Genomic DNA, 15,978 nt, shown 5'->3' with positions numbered 1-15,978 from the left:
ACTTAAGGAAAGAGTTAACCAGCCAAGATGCAGGAGCCAATCTACATGGTACATAAATAGCAAATATTTACATTCTTGTTTTCCCCAGAAGAATGTTTGCTCATGTCTAATGTGATTATGCAGCCAAGTAAATTGCCACATAGTAGTCCTATGACTGCCACAACTGTGCACCAAAAATTAAGCTTCTGTACACAAAAACAGGTCTCTAACCATTGTTGAGAACCTCAAAAATGAAAATATAAACTGATATTCTGACATGTGCTTGAATCTGCAGATACTGAAATAAGGGGATGTTGGGACTAAAGCTTAATGGAGGGTAAGGCTGACATTAAAATTAGCTATTTTTCTTGCTCACTATGTTAGCACAGGGGTAGGCAACCTATGGCATGTGTGCCGAAGGCGGAAGATGAGCTGATATTCAGTGGCACTCTCACTGGCCGGGTCTGGTCTGGTCTGGGGGGGGCAGGGGGCTCTGCATTTTAATTTAAATTTTAAATTAAGTTTCTTAAAAATTTTAAAAACCTTGTTTACTTTACATACAAAAATAGTTTAGTTATGTATTATAGACTTATAGAAAGAGACCATCTAAAAACATTAAAATGTATTACCAGCACACGAAACCTTAAATTACAGTGAATAAATGAAGACTCAGCACACTACTTCTGAAAGGTTGCTGACCCATTTCAGCAGAAAGTCAAACTAATGTTGTTGTGTATACTGAGATGGGATGCAGAAGGCAGCTAGTTTACGTAAAGCCTTGTGAAGGCAGATAGTAAGGAATTCAGCACCTCCCAAATTTGAAGTCAGCACCACCATTAAAACAAAACAAACACACAAAACAAAACACAAAACAAAAAAACATACCACACCACACAGCAGCAAGGAGATTCATCTCCTTCCAGTTACAAAGGCCTGAAATGCCTCCTGGTTGTCAGAAGACAGCCTCCTACATCTTATCTGGGTGATAGAAGCACCAGTTCTCCTGTATCCAACTGTAAAAAGCTTTTGGCTTCCCCCTCATACCTCCACAGTGCAACTGTATATTTTTACATACAAAAATCTGCAACAAACTGAGAAGTGATGCAGTATAAATGAGTTTACTATCAAAAAGTAACAAGGGATCCTTGACTAGAAGAGGGTTGTGGAGGCAGTGCTGACTAACATTGGGTTTCCTGAGGCATAACGTAGGACTAACATGCCATATAGTACATAGGAGCCTTGTTCAGAACATTAACTCTACCGGATTATAGCAAGCCCTGTTAGCAACTTTTTCTAACCATTTTCACAGCCACAGCAGTACAAATACCTGGGGTTTGTTTGGGTGTGCTCGAACAGGGCTGGCCGGTACGGGAGATCCAAAGATATCACTTGTCTTCCCACCAGGCGGATTCATGCGTTGACGAGACTGGACAGGGCTAGGATCCTCAAAGATACCACTTCCTTTCCCCCCTGCAAGATAACGAACAGTTACTTGGAAAAGGGTTTTAACTGTTTTCTATTCTTCCTTTATAAAACTTTATAATGTTAACTAAGATGTGATTTGAAAGAAAAAAAAGTTAAATATCCAAGTTTGAGGTTTTCGGCATCAGTAACAATCTGTCCAGAAATCCTAGAATTTTGCTTACTACAATATCCTGAAAATATTTAAAAAAAAAAGACTTCTGAATCCTGGTGACACATCTGTTAGAGCTAAAGTAAAGTAGTTTCTTTGTGTATGTCACCATTTCAGCTGGAAAAGTCTCTGGAATGGATCCTCCAAGTCTCTCCTTCATCTGCCTCCTCCCCACCCCAACACTATATGGTGGCTACATTAGGAAAGATCTCCAATTCTCTACTAGGATTGGGCAACCTGGTGGTATCATACCTATGCTATAGCTTAGGTCAGAAAACTAAAGGCCTGAGTTCTGCCAATGCAGACACAGACTTAGAAATCATACAGTAGTTACTGTATAGTCTTGAGCACTTACATCTCAATGGCTGCAAACAGACAAGGCTACAAAGTTGCCTATGGTTTTAGTAAAAAAAAAAAATTTTTTTAAACCAAGAACGTCTATGAAGTCCAATGTAGCAATCTAACTTTACATGCCATTCTAATTCATGCTTTGAAGTGAAATTACTGCACCAAATTGAACAAACAGTAAGTTTTCATCAGCAGTTAATAGCTGCCATATTGGACTAATGGTAATTACTTACCTAATGCCCCATATTTCACTGCTGGCAAGCTTATCACCACTAAAACTATCCATTTACGGACAGCTCACACTAAATATGCAAGCAGAAAAATCACTCTCATGTACGTTTACACAGTGCAATTATACAAAGTTCTATTTCAAGCTTAAAAATGGCTACTCCAAGGTTCTTATAAGTGGGCCGAGTAGTCTCATTGCTGCCTACAGGCAGAAAAAAGGCTACCAAAACTCTTATCCCACATCAGCTTTGTTCAATGTTTTAAGTCCTTTAAGCCTAGTGGGTAGATTAACTATAAGGATTGGGGAAATCATTAATAAGGTCAGCCTGATGGCTCATCAGGAGAAAAAAAGTACTCTATTTTACAGCACAAGTTCAGTTTAGAGCTAAACTCAGCACTCATGATTGAATGCTCCCTGACTGGGTTTAGTGCACAAGCTCAGTCAGCTAGCAGCAGTGTATAGTTTACAGGGACAGCAAAAATTGCTGTTTACCTGCTACATTGCTCTAGGATACTGAGCTGGAACATGAACATTGTACAACCACCAAATGTATCTTCCAACCCAGAATCAGCTATACTACTTCTCCTCAGTGGTTTCCCTGAGGAAACTAGTGTTCTCACCTGGAGGGTATGTTCTTTTTGGAAAGTTCTGAGGTTCCTCAGCTGCTCCAAAGATGCTAGATGCCATTCTGTGTGGTCTGCTGGAAGAGGAAACTTCTTCTGTGTTCCCAAACAGATTACTAGAGCCTCCTCCAGGGGGTTTCAGTACTCTGTTGCAGAACATTAACAGTTACTGACAGATGCCAATTTATTTGAAGTCTACTGCATTCAGCATGTTTGCCACATTCCTCCCCATTCCCAAAGTTAAGATTAGATTTGGTTAAAGTGCTCAAATTTTTATACTACATAATTTAGGATTAGCAGACAGAGTTAGAAATACTCTGTGCAGGTCTATCATTAAAATTCACATACTTGTCTGGTTGGTCCTTGACAAACATTTGTACGTCAACATTGAGCAGTAGTGGGGTGCCATATCTGCCTCTTCCAGAACATAAAATATTCAGAATGTTATTCAAGTAATTAGTTTGACACAGATATTAGCTCTGACCAGAATATGCCTGAATATAATCCCTTTGTGACCTCATACTATTGTAATAATTCCAGCCTGAAGGGTTACATTCCAGAACTTGGACATAACCCTCATGTTAATACACAGCAACATTTCCTGTAGCTTGACATTTTCTTTTATGAAAGTAGATTTATCTGTAGTTTCCACTTGAGCAAAGCAAACTTAGAGATAGTAAGCAAGTGAAGGAAGACATATTTGCTAAAGCAAGATTAGAGTCAGCCCTATGTTAGAGGGCTTTCCCTTCACCCTCCCACTTCCCTGGTTCTTGACACACAGACAGCCAACAGCAAAAGACCAGAAGTCCAAAGTACATACAATGCGATGTTTATTGGGTCAATTTCTAGCAAGCATAAGAACAGCCATACTGGGTCAGACCAAAGGTCCATCCAGCCCAGTATCCTGTCTACCGACAGTGGCCAATGCCAGGTGCCCCAGAGGGAGTTAACTTAACAGGTAATGATCAAGTGATCTCTCTCCAGCCATCTATCTCCACCCTCTGACAAACAGAGGCTAGGAACACCATTCGTTACCCATCCTGGCTAATAGCCATTAATGGACTTAACTTCCATGAATTTATCTAATTCTCTTTTAAACCCTGCTATAGTCCTAGCCTTCACAACCTCCTCAGGCAAGGAGTTCCACAGGTTGACTGTGCACTGTGTGAAGAACTTCCTTTTATTAGTTTTAAACATGCTGCTCATTTATTTCATTTGGTGGCCCCTAGTTCTTATATTATGGGAACAAGTAAATAATTTTCTTATTCACTTTCTCCACACCACTCATAACTTTATATACCTCTATCATATCCCCCTTTAGTCTCCTTTCCAAGCTGAAAAGTCTTAGCCTCTTTAATCTCTCCTCATATGGGACCCGTTCCAAATCCATAATCATTTCAGTTGCCCTTTTCTAAAAACTTTTTCTAATGTCAGTATATCTTTGAGATGAAGAGACCACATCTGTACACAATATTCAAGATGTGGCCGTACCACCATTCCTGTATTAGTAAGAGCACTGTCAGCAGATCAAGGGAAGTGATTATTCCCCCTCTATTCTGGTGAGGCCACATCTGGAATATTGCATCCAGTTTTGGGGCCCCCCACTACAGAAAGGATGTGGACAAATTGGAGGGAGTCCAGCAGAGGGCAATGAAAATGATCAGGGGGCTGGGGCACATGACTTACAAGAGGCAGCTGAGGGAACTGGGCTTGTTTAGTCTGTAGAAGAGAAGAGTGAGGGGGAATTTGATACCAGCTATCAACTACCAGAAGGGAGGCTCCAAAGAAGATGGAGCTCAGCTGTTCTCAGTGGTGGCAGATGACAGAACAAGAATCTTAGAATATCAGGGTTGGAAAGGACCTCAGGAGGTTATCTAGTCCAAACCCCTGCTCAAAACAGGACCAATCCCCAACTAAAACATCCAAGACAGGGCTTTGTCAAGCCAGGCCTAAAAAAAACCTTTGAGGGAGATTCCACCACCTCCCTAGGTAATCCATTCCAATGCTTCACCATCCTCCTAGTGAAAAAATGTTTCCTAATATCCAATCTAAACCTCCTCCACTGCAAGTTGAGATGATTACTCCTTGTTCTGTCATCTGCTAGCACTGAGAAGTCTAGATCCATCCCTCTTTGGAACCCCCTTTCAGGTAGTTGAAAGCAGCTATCAAATCCCCCCCTCATACTTCTCTTCTGCAGACTAAGCAATACCAGTTCCCTCAGCCACTCCTCAGAAGTCATGTACTCCAGCCCCCTGATGATTTTTGTTGCCCTCCGATGGACTCTTTCCAATGTTTCCACATCCTTCTTGTAGTGTGGGGCCCAAAGCTGGACACAGTACTCCAAAATGAGGCCTCACCAATGCCAAATAGAAGGGAATGATCACATCCTTTGATCTGCTGGCAATGCACCTACTTATACAGCCCAATATGCAGTTAGCCTTCTTGGCAATAAGTCTCATATCAAGCTTCTAGTCCACTGTAACTCCTAGGTCCTTTTCGGTAGAACTGTTGCCTAGCCATTCTGTCTCTAGTCTGTAGCAGTGGATGGGATTCTTCTGTCCTAAGTGCAGGACTCTGCACTTGTCCTTGTTGAACCTCAGATTTCTTTTGGCCCGATCCTCTAATTTGTCTAGGTTCCTCTGTATCCTATCCCTACCCTCCAGCATATCTACCACTCCTCCCAGTTTACTGTCATCTGCAAACTTGCTGAGGGTGCAATCCATGCCATCCTCCAAATCATTAATGAAGATATTGAACAAAACCAGCCCCAGAACTGACCCTTGGGGCACTCCACTTGATACTGGCTGCCAACTAGACATGGAGCCATTGATCATTACCCATTGAACCCAATGATCTAGCCAGCTTTTATTTACCTTACAGTCCATTCATCCAGCCCATACTTTAACTTGCTGGCAAGAATACTGTGGGAGACTGTATCAAAAGCTTTGCTAAAGTCAAGGAATAACACGTCCACTCCTTTTCCCTCATCCACATAGCCAGTTATCTCCTCATCGAAGGCAGTTAGGTTAGTCAGGCATGATTTGCCTTGGTGAATTCATGCTGACTGTTCCTGACCACTTTCTTCTCCTCTACGTGCTTCAAAACTGATTCCCTGAGGACCTGCTCCATGATTTTTCCAGGGACTGAGATGAGGCTGACTGGCCTGTAGTTTCCCAGATCCTCCTCCTTCCCTTTTTCCAGCCATCCAGGAACTTCCCCAGATTGCCATGGATTTTCAAAGATAACGGCCAATGGCTCTGCAATCACATCCATCAACTCCTTTAGCACGTCGGATGCAGCGCATCTGTCCCCATGAACCTGTGCTCGTCCAGCTTTTCTAAATAGCCCTGAACCACTGCTTTCTCCACACAGGGTTGCTCACCTCCTCCCCATACTGTGCTGCCCAGTACAGTAGTCTGGGGGCTGACCTTGTTCGTGAAGACAGAGGCAAAAAAAGCTTTGAGTACTTCAGCTTTTTCCACATCCTCTGTCACTAGGTTGCCTCCTCCATTCAGTAAGCAGCCCCACACTTTCCTTGACCACCTTCTTGTTGCTAACATACCTGAAGAAACCCTTCTTGTTACTGTTGACATCCCTTGCTAGCTGCGACTCCAAGTGTCATTTGGCCTTCCTGATTTCCCTCCTGCATGCCTGAGCTATATTTTTATACTCCTCTCTGGTCCCCAATCTTACGCTTCTTGGAAGCTTCTTTTTTGTGTTTAAGATCAGCAAGGATCTCACTGTTAAGCCGAACTGGTTGCTTGTCGCATTAAACTATTCTTTCTACACGTGAGGATGGTTTGTTCCTGCAACTTCAATAAGAATTCTTTAAAATACAGCCAGCTCTCCTGGACTCCCTTCCCCGTCATGTTGTTCCCCCAGGGGATCCTGCCCATTAGTTCCCTGAGGGAGTCAAAGTCTGCTTTTCTGAAGTCCAGGGTCCCTATTCTTCTGCTCTCCTGTTTTCCTTGTTTCAGGATCCTAAACTCAACCATCCCATGGTCACTGCCTCCCAGGTTCCCAATCCACTTTTGCTTTCCCTACTAATTCTTCCCTGTTTGTGAGCAGCAGGTCAAGAAGAGCTCTGACCCTAGTTGGTTTCTCCAGCATCTGCACAAGGAAATTGTCCTCTACACTTTGTATGTTCTGACTTTTGATATGAATTAGCTTGTTATTTCTTTATATAACCTGCAGTGTGTAATTAGGGGCTAATGTCCTACTTCTGAACTTTGTTTAGCTATACATGGATGCTTTGATGTCTCCAGGATGGCTAAAATGGTTTAAGTGAAGTCTAATTTAAACAAATGATTAGCTGCTGCTACTTTTCCCCTCTCTTCTAATGTTGTAGTCTTAAAATTAGAAACCGGATGATTAATACAATCACTGTGAGAGAGGCAAGAGTTTCCTCATTGTTAGAATTTCAGATTTTACACAAGGTTTCTTATTTAAAGAGAAATCTTCAGCTCTGATCCTATACACATTTATACACACTTATTTGAGATCAACATGACTGTGTATTTAATACCTGAATTCCTTTAACACTCAGAAGCCCCAGTCATGGGCCAAGAACCTATTGTGCTAGGTGTTGTATAAACAGAACAAAGATGGGCCCTGTCTCAAAGTGCTTACAATTTAAGTGTTCTCAGGGCCTTGAAATGCTTATCTATGCCAAGAGATTAGGTTCAGGGCCTTGTTAGCCTCCTCTGCTAGAAAGCAACCAGAAACCTCAGAACACTAAGGTAATAAGTTTTGCTCTATCTGCAGCACACACCACCTTTTGATATATTGAGGATTCACAAATCAAGAAAGCTGAAATTGGGTTTGGAATGGCACCAGACATCTTCTGGATGAAGCGGTTCAAAAGGAGATGACCCAGGCCAAGACTTTTAAGAGTCTAACTTCAGGCACCCATTTTTAAGTCCATATATTAGGTACCTAAACAAACTAACCTGTTTTTCAATATGCTGAGCACTCAACATAACCCACTGTTCTGAATAAAGATACTTTTAATACTTTATTCTTTGTGTACAGCAGTTTGTAAAATTTAGATAAGCCATCTATCCACAGGGACACTGAAGTCAGTGGCTGAAATAGCATAAAGTTTATAATTAAACTAAAATGGCACTAAGCACAAATTTTCAAGTTAAATTGAGGCTTTGTCAAACTAATTTTTTTTAAAAAAGAGCCAGGTATAAAACTTTGTCCCACACATCTTTTTTCAGTTGACCAAAACCATCTACAGCAGGGGTCTCAAACATGCGGCCCACGAGGTTATTTTCTGTGCTCCCCCGCCCTCCCCCACATTTACCTAGAGCTGCTCTGGCCAGATGTGCACCGGGGGCAGGGCAGGCTCCATGCCTGCCTGCCCTGCCCCCGTGCCACTCCAAGAAGCGGACAGAACCTGGGGGAGGAGAAGCACAGGGGTCTGTGTTGATGTTGCTTCAGGCATCGCCCCCAGCAGCTCCCATGGGCTGGGAATGGGGAACTGCAGCCAATGGAAGCTGCTGGGGGCAGTGCCTGAAGCAACAGCAAGACACACCCATGTTCCTACTCCCCTACGTTCCAGTCGCTTCCTGGAGCAGCGTGGGGACAGGGCAGGTAAGCAAGGAGCCTGCTCTGCCCCCGGTGTGCACGGGCCAGAGCCCGTCCCCCAACCCCTCCAGCAGTCAAACCCCCTGCCTTGAGCCCCTTGTCACACCCCTCCGGCACCCCAACCTACTGCCCTGAGCCCCCTATTGCACCCTGCACCCCAACCCCCTTCCCTGCCACACCCTTCCTGAACCCCAATCCCCTGCCCATACCCCCGCCACACCACTCCTGCACCCCAGCCCCCTGCCACACCCCTAACTCCTCCTGCACCACAACTCTCTGCCCTGAGCCCCCTGCCACACCCCTCCTGCACCCTGACCCCCTGCCACACCCCTCATCCCTCCTGTACCCCCTGGGGGCAGGGAGCGGTGGAGTTGGGTGGGGATTTCAGGGAAGGGATTGGAAGAGGAGGGGCAGGGGTGGGGCCTCATGGAAGGGGTGGAGTAGGGGCAGGGCTGAGGGCAGCAGATTGGAGGTGGGGGAAGATGTACTAGTCCTCATGTGGCCCTCGTAGTCATTTGAGTTTGAGACCTCTAATCTACAGAGCAGGTACTGGTTATTTGTGATGCTCCAGAAGCAGTAAGAGACTAAAAGGAAGTCTGAAACAACAAAAATTTCATAAAGTTAATCTTCAAACTGTATCAGACTTTTTGCCAGAGTTCTTCTGGTATCTTTATGCCTGTTTTTCTGCTACAATTCCACTTTAAAATTGGAAAAAAGAGCAAGCATTTCAGCCCTAGGACATGTAAAAACTTCTTAAACTAGAAAACTTGTGATCCCATCACCAAAGATCAGACTTCATTAACCATTCTAGGGTTTACAGTGGACAAATGTAATATAAGCCAAGCTTTCAGCAAACAGAATGCAGCTATAATAAGACTGCAGCGAGGGAGACAGGAATGAGTGCATGGAGAGGTGGTTATAGTAGAATCAGATTAGTGAAGCCTAGCAACAAGTTCCAACAGCTAAGGCTTGCCCCTGGAGTAGTAGGTCTGTAGCTTTATCAATGCCTAGGTCAGCTGCCTTTACCTCCTATGTTTGAGTAGCAAATTTATCTTGTACAAGAAAGGAGGCGCATCAGCAATGTGATGGAACCCAGAGCAGCAGAAAGGAAAAGTAAGCCTGTTACACAGTATGCTTTAGTTAGGAATTGTGGGAAAAGGACAAGAATCTATGGCGGTTACGACTAACCTTAGGGACATTTCTCCTTATGATGCAGTTCTTTCCCCTTTACCACCAAATGCCTCTAGATCTTGGAACAAACACCATCATCTGGTTCACAGCCTAAATTAAGTATTTTTTTTGTTTGTTTTTTAAAAAAAAAACAACTCAGAATTCAGACTAACTGCAAGCACCTCATTCCACTCTAAATTATGTTTTATCTCTGCTAAATAACTTTAGAGCAATACATCTCCTTCATATGGATGAGACAATACTGTCAGATTCCAATACTACAGACACAAAGGACGACGTGAAAGAGCCTGTTTCTGTGCTGTGCATGATAAAAGCAACACCTAACTCAAGCAGCAGGTACCCAGTCTATATTCAGTGCAGCATCTTGTAGCCTGCTGCCAGGTATCCCTGTTTCTATGAAGCTTGATTTCAGTTAAACAAAATAAATGGCAGCATTTCAGATCTCCTAAAAAGGGAAGTAGTTCCAATCTGTCACAAGGGGCGGGTGGGGGAGGGTGGCAGAAAGTTCCCCTTTTGTGTTCAGAGCAATTTCTTCCGACAAAACAAGCCTTTGTTGCATTTTGCTTTCACCGGTTTCATTAATTTTTTTTACACTTCCTAGTCTCACTGTGAACACCACTTTACTGAACACCTTTCATTTGCTGAGATTTTTAGCTACAGACTCAAACACAACAGGTAAGGCCTTTTGCTCATGATGTATCAGGTTCGAGTTTAAGGTTGAATTTGTCACAATGCTAAGCTAATCAGTTCTCCAGCTGAGTGAGCTATATTTTTCTAGCTATTTTAAAAAGAACTAAATTGCTATCAAAACATACATAAGAAAACCCATTTTAGAAAGAGTCAACTTTATCTAAAGGCTGTATTTACACAAAGCCAACTTATGGTTTTTGGTCACTCAAATGACCTCAAGCCATAACACAGGAGCTGGGGGAGGAATTTCTGTAAAGAAGAGCAAATGGGGACATACCAAGACACTAATGGAGCCAGTTGAATGATTTACTTTTTGTGGTCTAGTTCTCTTAAGAACTATAGCACTTTTATGTATGGCCAGAGGATGAGGAATAGAAAGGGAGAAGTCTAAGAATACTGCCAAAGATATACAGGAAAAAGAAATGCATAGCTTAATTTAGAAGCTATACATTGACTTAGAAGAAATTCCTGCTGTTAGAATTCTTGTTAGCATGCACATTTGCAGGAGTATGAGGGAAGGTCAATCCCCAGAGCAAGGGTATAAACCCTCATTGTATTAAGAGGGTCAGTTTAAGTATACTCCCAAATGGGACCATGCATTCCAACACCCTATTACATGGGAAACGAACCGAGGGTCTGTGGCAAGATTTCCTGATTCTGTGGCTGACTGGAAATTCTGCAACAGCTTCATTTTAAGCTTTTGGCTTTTAATGAATTAAATATCAGATTAATAGTCAATATATTAACCCCTTTGCTATTTTGAGATTAAATTCAATCTTATGCGGTCCTCACATTTTCAGCTATCAATATGACAATGATTTTTGTATTGATAGCTTCTGATGCAGTTATTCATTAACAGGAGCAAAACTGGAAGTTGCTAGTTGCACAGAGAGGCTGTTTGGGATTGTGGAATAATGCCATTTTTGCTAATATTAACCAGCAGTGACGAGTTCTCACTATTAGTCTTCAGTATACACCCCTCAAAGATATTGTTCAGGCTCTCTGCTGATTTAGGCAGAAGCCAATGCACCTGTTATACTTAGATCACCTCTTCAATATTTACTTCATAACAAAGAGGTCTAGAAAACGTTTACATTAGAACCTATATTTTGTGCATTATTTATGACAAGTGGTGTTCCACAGTTGGAACTGGGAATGGAATGCATCAGGACACACTGCATGTGCTAACTACCCTTGCTCCAGAGCAGACTTCCCAAGGATAAAAATGGGATGTTTGCACAACACTAGAGGGTAGAATATAACCATTATGTAATAAATAAAAAGCTATTTACAAAAAGTTACTGCATTCAATAGGTGGGAGAAATGATGCAGAGCATTTTTAGGAACATTTCTGTTTATGTGCATGCATCTGCTCAGTTTATATACACAACTGTGGTAGCTGCTCCCATAAATTCATACCCGAGTTATCTAAATATAATAATCAGATTTAACAGTTAACACTCCTTTACAGCACTTGTGGAAGAAATCCCCCTCACTGACATTTCCCTAGTGAGCATGGGACCTAAGGCATCAATTTTGGCACTTCTTGTATCGGAAAAAAAAAAGTTTCTAGACTTTTTAATTGCGAAGAACTTTTAAAAACATGAAGCAAAGCCCAACACTGGTTTAAACGTCTTCAGAGATCAGACAGCTTCAGATACATGAAGCTGTCAATTTACATGTCGTCATGTAAACCAAGTGGCAAAGTTTTCAGAGAGATCATTTTCACAGCAGCTAGTCAGAGCTCTGTGGACATAGTTTTGTTAAGACTGAGGCAGGCATTTTAGGGTATGTCTACACTGTGAAGTTGTAAACAAAACCTTTGTCTTTCATGCATATTTCAAAAAGCCCCCCCAAGACAGACAAAAGTTTTGCTGATGCAAGTGGCAGCATGAACATGGCTTTATTGGCAGGAGCACTCTCCTGAGGACAAAGTTAATGCTGCTCGCGGGACTGTTGGCACATGTTTTGTTGGCACATGTTGACTTTTAGCAACAAGGCTGTCTCAACACAGCCTTGTTGCTAAAAACTGCATGGTGTAGACAAGCCCTAAGTTACTTACTCATTGGGGGTGGAGGGGAGATTAAATTGTGTGGGAGGGTAGTATAGCAAGGACTTCTACCCATCTTCCTGATTCAAGAGCCAGGAAGCTAGGGGAGAAGTAATGAAGACCCATTCCCTCATTGCAGCCAGAAGTCTTTGCACTTGAGAGAATAGAAAGGCTCTTTTCAATTGTGTAGCCCCTGCACCTTGCTGGTCTCCCCATACCTCATCTATATCTAACAAACAAATACAGATGTTCAAGCTCCCAGAGATTAACAGGAAGATAGGAACTGCTGCACTCTAGCCTAGTCTCCAATAACAAGAACCATCTGCTTCAGAGAAATGCAACAAATCCATTTTATGATTCTTAGAACTGTTTCAGGTTAAGAAAATGCTACAAACTATTTCCATTTGGACTGTTTTCTTTGCAGCCATAAAGGACAGAGGCTTTTTAAAAAGTGTAAGCTCACTTTCTACAGAACCTGAATCTGTCATAGGTATCAATACTGGAAATAGGCTGGAGCTGGTCTACTGGCTGATAGTGTGACAAGTCATCTAGAGGAACGAAGTTAAACTCTTTGTACTGCTGTACTCATTTAAAATCCTTTATACACTTTGTTTTTTCCAAGTAAGTCAGGGAGGGGACAAAGCATGGCACGTTAGTTTTTACACTTCTTCTAGGATTTAGGAAGTTGTCTGAAACATTAGTACATTTGAAGTTTGAACATCTGAAAGATGTGATGTGGTAAGGACAGTATCTTGTTGCCACTTCAACTCCCACAACAGCTAGTTCTTTGAATGGAAGCTTCCAATACCTGATGTTTATGACAAAATGCAACATCTTTAAACCAGACCTCTTTCATCATACCCAAGGAGTTTTTATTACTCATTAAAATACTGCTTACTAAGTTATAGCTTTTTAGTCCAGTAAGCAAGTAGGGGTTTTACTAAATACCTACTCCCAGAGAAACACAATGTTCTTCTGCTCTGCCATTATTGATTTAGAAGCAGCATCTTTGTGTTCCAAATCAATACACACCAGTCAGAGCAAGACTTTAGCTGCCAGGTGAAGAGAAGACAAGTAATGTACAAAGCAAAAAATAAATTAGTTCTAAAGGAAACAGAAGTTGGCACACACAGTTTTGCTAAAGATGCATAAGACAGAGCAGCACAGAACTACTATTACTGCAGCACCAAAAGCCAACCAAGAATGATGATTCAAAATGTATGGTAAAAAAGGTACTAAGTAATTCTTTGCCATAACTGCTTTTAAAATGATAAATCTGTCATTTGGATATTCTTTTGGCTCTATTACTTTAAAGATAATTTAACAATGTGTCCATTGCTATAGCCATCTGGGTGATGGTGAATAACCATCTCTGAAGTAGGTTTCTTGTCTGAAAAGTTACTCAGACAGCAGCTTTAATAAGAAAAGTTTTATAATGGTGTTCAGTGTGCCTCACTGCATGAAATTACTAAAAATCACACTATGCAAACAGTAGTTTTTACCTCCTTTTAGAGGCTTGCTGTCTAACAGAGAGTCTGTGTTAAAGAGGATTTATTTTGCCATGCTTCCAGATGTTGATGATTGATTTTGAATTAGGCACACAAATAAAACAGGCCCCTAAACATGACAACTGCAAAGGGTATCTGTATTATCCATTAATAAATTGTCAGCATGCTGACTAGAATAAGTGTTGGGGGAAAGTTCCATATGACTAGTGATGTGAATTCTTTTAAAAGCACCATTTGTTCATAGATACAGGAACCATCAGACCCAGAGACCACAATACAGCAATAGGGCATAGATCCAATACATGATGCACTGCAGCATTAGCAAATCAGATGCCTGCCTTATTTGAAGATCCACTCAAATAAGTGTTTGTGTTACTGTATCAACAGCTGAAGAAGATTTTGCCTTCCAAATGCAGTGTAAACACTGCCACAATACAGATTGTTTCTGCAACCACAGCTTCATGGTTTCCTATTAGAAGGGCTCTTCTCTACAGTCCAGACTCCATGCCATACAGCCTAGGAGTTACGAAGAAAACAGTTCCCAAGCTGCCAAAAGTGAAAACAGAAAACTCTTCAGAGATTATACTGAGTGTGCAGTTTTCATGGCAGCCCTTCCAAATTCAATTTATAGCTTATTTTGGACTTTGAAAGTTAGATAAAAAAAATAAAAGTTTTGAAATTATGAAACCCCTTTCAGTTTAAAAGAAACTTGAACTGCAAATTCAAAAGTAAAACTAGTCTCCTTCCATCATATCACAAAGCCACGTGGCCCCATTGAGAAGGAAGGAGGCGTGCAGACACATTGTAAGGGTATTTGCTCACAAAGAAATTCAACATCCACTTAAATAAAGCTTGCTGCCGCACGGGATCTCTCCAGAGACATACACAGTACCAAACAGCATGATCCGGTCCCCTTCCGTAAGCCAACCGATGGTAACCCTGAGGAAAGTGGCACCAGGTAGCCTGTCCCTTCTTCCAGGACTAGAATCCTTCCTAGGAGCCAGCGAGGGGCAGACCAGCAGTGTAATTCTCCACGGAAAGACTCCAGCAAGGAGTGGGGGCAGGATTCCTAGTCACCGACTCTCACATACCCAGCGCCGCCAGCGCCTGGTGGTAATCCGGGCAGGCACGAGAGACGGGACGTTCTCCAGCACACAGAACGCGTGTTTACAGCGCCCAGCACAACAGGGCCCCATTCCATAGAGCAGCCTCGAGATGCTACTGTAATCTGAACTGCGGGAGCTCCCCGTCCTCCCCCCACCGCGCGCCCAGGCCAGCGCACTGCAGGCAGCCATAGAGGGTAAGCGCCCGGCCCCTTCCCCCGAGAGCGAGCACTCACCTCGCCCCCTCCAGGCAGCCCTTTGGGACCAGGCAGGGACAAGGTCACCCCGCCCTGCCCACAGTCACATGCAGGAGAACGGGGAACAGAACCCAGGCGTCCTGCCTCCGCCCCTGGCGGTGGGGGGAGGGTAACAGCCAGATAGCGGAAGCGGGGTACGGGCGCCGTCCCTGGAGCGACCCCGCAGCCCACACCCGCCCAGGAGGCCTCCCCAGGGCCGCTCCCCGCGGGCAGAAGCCTGCGCCCAGTCGTGGGGAAGGCAGGGCCCTGCCACCGCAGGTACCTAGAGCTGGGCTTGGCGGACCCGGCCTCCGGCCCCTGGAACATAGCAGCAGTGAGCCTGGAGATCGTACGCTGCTGACTCCACTCCGCGGCTCCCTCTAGCTGGCTGAGCTCGTTCCGGCCGCCTAGACAACAGGTAGCTCCCCTGCCCGCCTTTCTAATCCATTGGCTGGCCTGTCCGCCAATCACATCGAGCAGCCTACCACACGCAGCACACTCCCACAGGTTCCCGCCCACCCGACCTGGGAGGGAAGCTTTAAAACACCCGCTCCGTGGCTCATCCTGCCCCCCTGCCCATTGGAGCAGTCACCTGCCAGTCAGGAAAAGCCGCGCGGCCATTGGGCAAAGTGTGGGGCTAGGACCAGGAGGGCAACCCTCGATATTTAACCGGACAGGTCTAGGCGCTTCCCCTCTTCTCCGTTCCTTAGAGAAGGCCTGTGCCTAGGAGTCTTCCCCAGCCTGCCCAGGGCAGGGGATCGGGTGAATATCTTTTACTGGACCAGCTTTTGCAGGT

The 15,978-nt window shown here is 43.6% G+C and overlaps 1 protein-coding gene across 4 annotated transcripts in view; it reads right to left on the bottom strand.

Moving 5' to 3' along the window:
- The window catches only part of JPT2 (Jupiter microtubule associated homolog 2), a 29,400-nt gene extending 13,818 nt beyond the window's left edge, over window positions 1–15,582 (bottom strand). The window contains exons 1-3 of one of the 4 annotated variants that reach the window (XM_050968480.1): window positions 15,466–15,582; window positions 2,810–2,958; window positions 1,307–1,449 (exon numbers count right to left, since the gene is read on the bottom strand). In XM_050968480.1, coding sequence (XP_050824437.1) covers window positions 1,307–1,449; window positions 2,810–2,958; window positions 15,466–15,509 — 336 coding nt within the window. In that variant the 5' untranslated portion in view covers window positions 15,510–15,582. Of the gene's footprint in view, window positions 1–1,306; window positions 1,450–2,809; window positions 2,959–5,857; window positions 6,137–14,934; window positions 15,087–15,182; window positions 15,331–15,465 lie in introns of those variants that run through there. The other 3 variants (XM_050968482.1, XM_050968479.1, XM_050968481.1) reach the window with 3 other exon arrangements.
- Between the last annotated feature and the right edge of the window lie 396 nt (window positions 15,583–15,978).

Source organism: Gopherus flavomarginatus, chromosome 9 (assembly GCF_025201925.1).
Source record: "Gopherus flavomarginatus isolate rGopFla2 chromosome 9, rGopFla2.mat.asm, whole genome shotgun sequence".
Classification (NCBI taxonomy): domain Eukaryota; kingdom Metazoa; phylum Chordata; order Testudines; family Testudinidae; genus Gopherus; species Gopherus flavomarginatus.
The sequence above is the reverse complement of the archived record's forward strand: the minus strand, read 5'-3'. Positions and strand labels throughout refer to the sequence as shown.